The sequence below is a fragment of the Chinchilla lanigera genome, unplaced genomic scaffold (genome assembly GCF_000276665.1).
Source record: "Chinchilla lanigera isolate Chin_1 unplaced genomic scaffold, ChiLan1.0 scaffold00097, whole genome shotgun sequence".
NCBI lineage: Eukaryota > Metazoa > Chordata > Mammalia > Rodentia > Chinchillidae > Chinchilla > Chinchilla lanigera.
Window position 1 is genome coordinate 3361580 of NW_004955498.1, and position 10190 is coordinate 3371769.

General features: G+C 42.3%; 1 protein-coding gene across 1 annotated transcript in view; it reads right to left on the reverse strand.

The window, feature by feature from the left end:
• The window catches only part of LOC102021258, a 53806-nt gene that overhangs the window by 26856 nt on the left and 16760 nt on the right, over positions 1-10190 (reverse strand). The window contains 4 exon segments of the mRNA XM_005406477.2: positions 5-629; positions 632-721; positions 724-783; positions 994-1410. Of these exon segments, the coding sequence (XP_005406534.2) occupies positions 5-629; positions 632-721; positions 724-783; positions 994-1410 (1192 nt within the window).

Here is a 10190-nt window from a genome sequence, read left to right on the forward strand (position 1 = left end):
TGGCCTATACTCCAGACGATTCTTTAACAGGTAGCTATAATAATACACATAGCGCCTCTGACTGGGAATAGTTACTCCCTTTTTGTCTCTGGTCCTTACTTCTCCATAGAAATCTAGGGCCTCTTGTGCCCTTAAAAATTTGCCCCGATGCAATAAATATGCACAAATCATTACTCCAGTCCGTCCCTTTCCAGCTTTACAGTGAACTGCTGCAACATGATTGTCATCTTCGCTCAGCCACTGGTCCAGATCCTCACAAAAAGCTTTGATAAGTTCTAGCTGCGGTGGGTTATGGTCCTCAAAGGGATAGCGTGCAACTTTGCCATTAAATTTGGCAGGGTCATAATGCCTTTCGGCACATAGGTTGTATATCTTGTACTGGTTTTTATGCTTGGAATCCAAAAACCTTACTACGTCAACAATATTGTTCCTGTAGATGCCCTCAAGTTTTTCTGCAGGAAATCCCATAGCAATGATGTTTGGATAAATGTAGGTCAAGTCTAAGTCGAATCCATCCTCTTGATATCTCTTTTTGTTTTTGCTAACCATCTCTTTGATGATGCCTGTCATGTCTGGGAGCCTGTGGGTGAAGAAGAAGGAGCAGAGAGGTGGCAGAAGCTGCCAGGGCAGGGCTGCTTCTGCAGGATGGAGCTGGTCCCGCCCTTGGACGTCAATGTCCCTAGCTCTGCCACCGCCGGGTTGTGGGTCGCGGCAGGTAAGGGCTGTTGTGGAGGCTGCTGGATGGCTGCAGCGACGGGCCAGCTCCTCTCAGGGGCAGGCGGGCTGGCAGTGGAGCCGCGGGGCGGGGAGAGCAGGAACGTCCTCAGAAGGGCCGCCTCCCACAGCGGCCTCAGAGCCCAGGAGCTGGGCTCCGCGGGGAGGAGGGGAGGCTCAGAGATGGGCAGGTGGTCCCTGCAGGTGCTCTCCCCGCCCCTCCCCCGCCGCTGCCTCCAACGCACCCCTGATCGAGGCAGGGGAAGGGGAGAGACTGACTCCGGGTTAACCCAGCCCTGGAAACAGCCGCAGGGATTCCGGCCCCCTCCCCGCCGCCCGTGCTCACCTGCTCCTGGAGCACAGATGCCACTGCCGCCGATCCTCTGCCAATTCCCTCCCGAGCCCTCAGCTTACACCGCTCCGCTCCGGAGACGCCCAGAGGAGGCAGCGCGGTTGGAAGGGGAGCCCCAGAGCCTGGGCAGCCGCCGCCGCCTCCGCCGCCGCCGCCGCAGCCCTGTTGGAGGCAGCAGAAGGGGACAGACCAGCTCCGCGGTGACCCAGCCCTGGAAATGTGCACAGGGACTCCGGCCCCCTCCCCGCCGCCGCTGCTCACCCACTCCGGAAGCGCCCACTCTGTTGATCCTCCGCCGGCTCCGGCCCCAGCTCTGGCCTTACACAGCTCCTCTCTGGAGATGCCTAGAGGAGGCGGTGCGGATAGAAGAGGAGTTAGGCAGCCCAGAGAACCGCCTCCGCTGTCATCGCCGCAGGCTGGATTTCTCCCCGAGGGCGCTGCCCCTGCCGCTGCTCACAGGCGCTGGGAGGGGTCTGGGCCGTGGCCACCTCCCTCTCTCATCTCCCTGGCCTGAGCCGGGCCTGGCTTCACAGCAGTTCAACTCTCAAACCTCCACCATGGCTGCAGCTTCTGAGAGGAGAGCTCTGAGCGCCTTCAAGTTTTGATGTTTGCTTTTAGTTACTTTTGTGTTTGAACCTTATCCTGCTCTCTGACTGCATCCTTCTTCATTTCTTATGACTCTAGCCACTATGGAAAATGGTGTGGAGAGTCATCAAAACGTGTCCTATGTGCAAACATCCTACATATTTTTAGCACATGACTGCCTGACTCATGTCCCCTATATCAGTGAAACCCAAGCCTAGGTATTACACCTGCTGAGACAAGCAGGTCCCTTAGATAGTAAACAAGATTACGAAGCGTATTAGGACATGTTTTTTCCCTGAAATCCTAAGAGGGTTAAGCCAGTGATTTCAAACAGAAGCACACAGAACTACTGGATTCTAAGTGAACACTGGGAAGAGGAAGTGGGACAGAAGCACTCTCTAGCAGTAGCCACTAAGAGAATGAACTTTGAGGTGCATAGAAGAATTTGTAGGAGAGGGCTCATCCACCTACATACACTTAGCTGAGGCCAGCTTCTTCTGGAGGAAGATCAGATACCAAAGAAAAACTAGGTAATGGCGGAAGGCAGAACACAATGTACCAGTGCATGCTGTGTTTGTCTGAAAACTATGGGAGAAACACCATCTCCCTTTCATTTGATTCATCGTAGTTGAGCTTGGCAGATGGGAAGGGGTAGCAGGCCAATATGCATGGCTCTTTTGCAGGCCTTAGAGAATTCCTCCTTTCTCTAACCAGACCATCTAGGCCACGGCATCAGAACCTTGTACCCACGGATGTGTCCAGTGGAACTCTGTGTTGTCTAAACTGCTGCACCCCAGGGATGGATGGAATGGAGTGGAGCTTACCGACCCAAGAAAACACGAGGTGTGGTCCTTCAATGTTATTGGGAAAAATTTGGAAAGAGAGATCAAGACGCCTGGTGTAGACCACTGGGAAGTACAGACACTACAAAAATGGCCAGGAAACCCCCAGCATCCAGTAAGGGTACTGAGGTAACAGAGGGGCCCTTCTCATCACAGGTGCAAAAGCAAGGTGAGCAGACCTCCTTAAACTCCTTCTCAGCAGACTTCTGGCCTGTCATCAGACAAATTTCACTTGAGCTGTATGAGGAGGCTTCATGTTTTATTTCTTTATGCATAGGGGCCTAGTGAGACTACACCAAGTACTAATAACTGGATTCTTCCAAGGGCTCTTTTATAGTTGGAGTAATTTCATATTTAAATAAAGCAAGGGAAGCATGCTGCTATTATCTATTCTTAATGACTGTTTCTACCACATAAATATGAGTAAAAAGTGAGAGAAAGTAAGAGCAAAACCTGTCTCCTTCAACACAAAGAGTAATGACGGGATAAGCGCTGATTCTTGAAAATTAATTTCATTCCCATCACTCATCAATCAGCAGTGAACAAGCCTTGTGTTTTTGCATGCATTTGTAAGGATATGGAGCAGAGCAGCAGCATAAGGGTGTGGATGACCAGAACTTAGACGGCGTGAGGTACGTGGATGACTGGATCACACTCCAATGAATGCAGAGAAATTAATCACTTGTAGGCCAGCTTCCTCATAGTGATGATTCCTGCACCCTGATTTACGCTGAAATCAACTCAAGGCCCTCAAAAGGGTTAAAAAACATTACCCAACTAATAGGTGACAGTGCTACAAAGGACTCAATGACCTATGGAGGCTACCTACCCAATACTGATTAGGTTTGCTCTGCAAGAGTTGGCAACCATGGGCAAGTAGTGGGAAAGTTTGTACCTATTGTTTTGGGGGACATTTTCTAATATATAATATTTACTTCAGGAATATCTCACGTTAGTGATACCACCTGCTACTATATGAAACTAGAATCAAACAAAGCGTATATAAAGCAAGCAGAATGCCAATGGAAGGAAATACTGATGACAATAGCAGAAAACACTGATGTTCAATACAGAAAGTTGTGAGGGAATATCAGTAAAAGATTAAAACTCTTTCTTAATAAATATGAATGACACATGTAAGCTTCTCACCAGATTGATCTGGTAGAGAGGAAAGATTCAATTTCCAGTATAAAGAACAAATGATATCACTACAAATATTGTATGCATTAAATAGGGTGTTAAGGATTAACTTGAACATGTTTATGTCCATAACATTGACAGCTTTGATAAAATAGACAAATTTCCTGGAAGAAACAAATATAAAAGTATCACTTAGGAAGAAAGAAATAATTTAGATATCTGCTTTTTTTTTTAGAAAATGAAATTCATATTTCAACATATCTCATAACAGAAATCTCCAAATATACATGGTATTATTGGTGCAAACTTTTAACCATTTCTATTTTTTAGTGTGGGTCTTACTTTTTAGTGGAGACTGGCCTTTACCACACCATGATGTAGCACATACTGGCCTCAAACTCATGGTAATCAGCCTGCCTTAGCCTCCCACATACTGGCATTACAGAAGTGTGCCACAACACCTAGTTTAGGTATTTTATGGAGAAATCATACTCATTCCATCACATAAATTTTTTTTCAGAAAATCATTCAATGAAGGCCCATTAACACCTATGATTTTTAAAAATCTGTGCACACCAGTAGTAAATAATAGTTCTCACAACCTTATAAAGAGCATCTATTAAAACCCTAATGATAGCACTGTACTTAAAGTGAAGGATGGAACTTACAACAAAGGAGGATAATTGTTTGCACTACTCTTGCACAATTTCGTATTCAAAATGTTAACCAGTGCATTAAAGGAAAATAAAAGTAATGGAATTACAAATAAGGCAAAAATAAAACAATTTCTGTTAGCAAAGAATCACTGTCCAACTAATAAATCTAGTACAGTCTAAAATAGCTCCTTAACTTACCCAAGAAAAAGGTCGCAGTCATACTGTAAATTTCAATACTGGACATGAGAATTATTTGAATTTTGATACACCAAGCAATTAATATTTGGAAAGTGTGGGGCTGGGGATTTAGCTCAGCGGAAAAGCACCTGCCTGGCAAGTGCAAGGTCGTGAGTTCGATTCCTGGTACTGGAAAAACACCAAAAACAAAACAACAACAACAAAATATTTGGAAAGTGTTACTTTAGCACATGTATTGAGGTGCAATTTTTATCAAAAAGTGAAATGTTCAATGTATACAGGTTACTGAATTTCCCTGCATCGATATAACCATCATGATGAAGAAATAAACAAATGCATCACCTTCAAATGTTTCTTTAAAATCCATTGTTTCTAGCATTTTAAGTTGTTATGAGCTGATAGCATGAGATTCATCCTATTGATAAATTTTAACATTCACAACAGCATATTGTTAACTACAGGCATATGTTGTGCAGCAGATCTCTAGATGTCACCCTTCTTGCATAACTGAAACATTACACTAAGGGAGCAGCAACGCCCCATTTCCTTCTCCTCCCAGATCCTGACAGCCATCATTCTATTCTCTCTTTCTATGAGCTTGAGTATTTTTGAAAACACATGTGAGTGAGTTGTGCTCACCTAGTTATTTTTCATTACTGAGACAAAATACCTGACACCCAAGGTTAAATGATTTATTTAGCGCACAGTTCATAGAAGGTTCTGTTCATTCTTGGCTGGCTCCAAGCTGGCATGGCAGATGGGCATCATGGAGCAAGCAGGCACAAGGCAGGAGACATCAAGTGACAAGTGATAAGCAGTGACCCTTTTCTGTCTCTTACATCTAATTCAGGCTACCCACCATTAAAGCAGGAAGTGTTCACACCCAGGGCTGCGAGGAGGCTTAATGTAAGTGTTGTACCATGAATCAATCCCAGTATCACATGCTTCATCCAAGAAGCACACATACTAGATCCAACCACCTCCCAAAAGTCCCATCTCTAACTAAAGAGACATTGGGGAGACACCTAGATACAAGAATTAACATTCCAACCCCGTCACCTAAAGACTCATGCACATCCTTTCATGAAAAAAAAACCAAAACATTTAGTCCATACTGAAGAGTTGCCAAAGTCCTAACTGTTTCAACATTGCTGAAAAGTTCAAGTCTAAAGTTTCCTCTGAGATTTAAGGCAAGCTCTTAGGTCTAAGTCTTTGTACAAATGAAAAGAAATTTACCCTTTCTCCTTGCTTTCTGAGAAGGAAAGGGGAAAAACATGAATATATACAGGCACCAAGATAGCTAAGATAATTGTACGTCCAACTTCTACTGGAACATTGAAAAGAAAATTTAATGCTTATATTTTTGATGAATTTTCATGCTTATATGATAATTTGAACAGCTAATTTGAAGACAACAATATGCAATATAACAATCACTATTGCATTCATATCATCTTGTTTTTTGAAATTCTATATTGTTTCTAGTGTTTTTATTATTTGTATTCTCTTTAAAAATGAAAAATTAACAAAAATAAGAAAGAAACAAATTTGAACACTGCCATCACAATGGCACAAAATAAACATTACCAATCCAAAAGTTGCAAGTATGGGGATAGAAAGGAATGGGACCAAAGCAAGTCCAAAATCTATTGGGGAAAACATGTCCTATAGTTCCATGTCCAGTATCTGAGGCAATCTGTGGCAAGATGTGAACTCCAAAGGGCTTGTGTGGCTACAAGCCAATGGGACATCCACTGGTTGGAGCTCCCTTGGCTTCTCACTTGGGCCGGCTCTGCTTGCTCATGTCAGCTTCCCTGAAATGATCCATGCTCTTGCTTTCTCCAAAATTCTGGTGATTCCACCACACTTTTGGCTTCACACTCACAGCTTCACACACTGCCCACTCATGTGCACTCTGCTTGCACTCCCAGGGCTTCTTCTGATATCTCGGTGAAAGTCTTCCTGATCTCACAACTCTTGCATACTGCATGTGCCTAGAACAAGCAACATGTGGATGATGCCTTTCACCAGCTGGAGCAAGAGGCAGGCTTCCTTCTTTCTTGGTGCTACTGCCAGATACCTATAAACTAAATCCAGAAGAACAACTTTCCTAGATCAGGATCATTCTGGAACATGGTGCTCTGGAACTGGCCCCTCAAAGCAGAGACTTCCAAGTTTGTGGGTTTTCTTTTTACTTTGCTGGTGATTTCTTTAATGTGCAGAAACTTTTCAGTAGGATGAGATCCCAGTTGTTGATTCTTTCAAGTGTTTCACGTGCAATTTGGTTTTTGTTCATGGACTCTCTGCCTACCCCTATGTCTTCAAGGTTTTTACCTACCTTCTCTTCCAATAGCTTTAGTGTTTCTGGTTTAATATTGAGGTCTGTGAACCATTTTGACCTGAGTTTGGTGCATCAGACAAAAGCCTTCTATCTAGAACATATAAAGAATTTAAAAATTTCAGCCCCTCCAAATTCAAAGACCCAATCCAAAAATGGGCAGCTGAGATGAATACACACTTCTCAGACAAGGAGATACAAACGGCAAATAAATATATGAGAAAATGTTCAACATCATTAGTCATTCGAGAAATGCAAATTAAAACAACACTGAGATTCCACCTTACCCCAGTAAGAATGGCTAGCATTAAGAAATCAGCCAATAACAAATGCTGGCGAGGCTGTGGAGAAATAGGAACCCTTCTCCACTGCTGGTGGGAATGCAGACTGGTGAAACCACTGTGGAAATCAGTTTGGAGATTCCTCCGAAAACTAGGCCTAGAGGTCCCATTCAACCCAGCTATCCCCCTGCTGGGTATTTTCCCAGAAGATCTAAAAACATCATATCACAGTGATGTATGTGCACCTATGTTCATAGCAGCACAATTTGTAATTGCTAAAATGTGGAAGCAACCCAAATGTCCATCCACTGAGGATTGGATAAGAAAATTGTGGTACTTTTATATAATGGAATATTACTCAGCTGTAAAGAAAGATAAACTCGAGGCTTTTATAGGCAAATGGTCACAACTAGAGACCATACTCATAAGCGAAATAAATCAAACATAAATGTGCAAGCACCGCATTGTTTCTCTAGTGTAAAGCCTGAAAGAGTTAATTTAAACTAGGATATATGACAGACATTGGGAATTGATAGGAAAGCACTCATAGGTAAAGGATAACTGGAATATGGGAAAAGAGAAGGGAAAGAACGAGAAAGTTTGTGTATATGTATATGCAGGATAGTTAACACAGGTGTTCTACTGTCCTGTATTTCCTTGCTGAAAGAAACTGTCAGTGAGGCATTGGTTGATTAGCTTTGTATGTCTATATGTGTTTTCATGAGAAACTACATTGAAGATATCAATATGTAATACAATAAGCATTGTTAATTCCCTACCACTCTGTTTGTAACTCTGTAATGTCTGTACTGATCCTTTGCTATTTTGTAAAACGTTGTCGATCTGTTAGTATTTTCCTCCTTTTATTTCTAAAATAAAAAAATAAAAATAAATAAAAAATAAATAAAAAATAAAAAAAGAAAAGAGCTCCCAGGATCAATTAAAAAAAAAAAAAAAGCAGAGACTTCCACTTTTACAATTTTCAGCTGCAATGGTGCAGTCCTGCTGCTTCTTGTAATGTTTCTCATGGTATATTTCCTTTGTCCTCTTCTGAAAAACTTGGTTTTTTCTTCCTAGTCTTTTTGGCAACCTGTTTCTCCTCTCTTCTATCTTTTCAGGTCACAATTTTACTGGAGTTTCCTTTCGGACCAAAACCACAGTGCTTTAAATCATTCCTCTGGGCTCTTTGTTCTTGATTCTCCATATGAATCTGGCTAAAAGCCCTCAGCAATAGCCATACCAAGGCGGTAATATTAGACTGCCCTGAAATTTCTTCTGCTGGACTAATTAGTCTGCTGCCCTTAATCTTGGTCTCAAGGAAAGTCCCTGAACATTAGCAAAATGCAGCCAAACTTTCTATCGAGAAGAACACACATAATCTGGAGTCCCACAACCAGTATAGTCCTTCTTTCCAGCACAAACCTCATGAGCCTGGTCATTCCTGGCAACATCTATGGTCTTCTGAGCTCAGACCAGAATCTTCCATCAGTTTAATGCATCCCAGAGCTATTTATTTAGTCTGTGTCTCAGAATCTTTCCAAAATTATCCCACAAGCCAGTTCCAAAGCCTTTTGAACCATGTGGGCAAGCACTGTCACAGCAATGACTACATTATTGGTACCAAGCTCTGTCTGAATTATCTTTCTTAATGCTGAGACAAAAAAAACATGTTCAGAGTTAAATGAGCTAAGATTTTTTTACCTCACAGTTCGAAGAGTTTTCAGTTCCTAGTTAGCTGCCTCCAAGGTAGGGTGGAATGGCACACGGGCATTGCAGAGCAAGCAGGCAGAAACCATCAAACAACAAGCAATAATTGAAAACCAGCAACTCTCTGTTGGCCCCTTATGTATAATCCAGGTACCAACCCTCAGGACAAGGAGCACTCACACCAGCAGCCTTAATCCTAGCATTGTACCATGACTCGATCCCAGCATCACATCCATCATACTAGAAGCACAAACACTAGATATAGCTACCTCTGAAAAGTCACACTTTGAAGCTGTTATGGTTGATCCATTGTGTCAACTTGGAGAGTCTAGAGGTTTCACTAAGTGACTCAGCATCCTAGGGGACAAAAGACATGCCCTTCTGGCTCTAGGATGTTGTACATACTGCCAATGTGAGAAGTTTAGAAGGTTAACTATGTGAGTGCCGCCCTCTGGGTGGGGGTAAACTGTTTACAATGTAAGGGAGGGAAAGAGACCGGCTACTGCCATTCCCCCCTTTGCTCTTGTTGCTCTGTTATCACCTGCCTTGGAGCCAGCCAAGTATGGATTGGAACCTTCACAAACTGTAAGCTAAATAAACCTTTCCCTCCTTTATTTTTGGCTCTGGGTATTTTGTCTCAGCAATGAGAGAAAAGTAACTGAGACACAGGTGCATAGTGCTTTGGAGGGACATCCATATGCAAATCATAACATATGCCATGTGTCTGCTTTTGTTCCTGGTTTATTTCACATAGTATAATGTACAAACAGCGTCATTTACAATATATATACACATGTATAAGTCTAAGATTTTATTTGCATGTTCTTCATGCTGAAAATTAATCAGTGATGCTGATGGAAATGAAAGAAAATCTAAATAAAGTGAGGACACAGCATAGTTATGAATTGGAAGACTCCATATAATTAAGATATCAATTTGCTACATCTTGATATATGGAAATAATCACATCCAAATTGGTAACATTTCTTACCATTTTTAAATTTTAGGACAGGCTCTGTTTACATTGTTTAGCTGTTCATCCTGGGCTGAAACTGGCAATCCTTCTACATCAGCATCCCACATTTCTGGGATTACTGGCATATGCTACCATGCCCAGGTACCCTGTGGGGATCTTGTACTTCTCAATACATTAATTATTCCTTGTGTTTGAAAGAGAAATTGAGATCAAATGGAAAGAAAATTGTGGAAAAGAAGAACAAAGTTGAAGGACTCACAGTGCTCATAAGATTTTATAAAGTTATAGCAAAACAAACAAGACAGTGCAATGTTGGTGTATGGACAAACAGGCACATAAATAGAAAACAATAACTACCTAAAAATAGACCTAAACAAATATGACCTTTTTTTTTTTTTTTT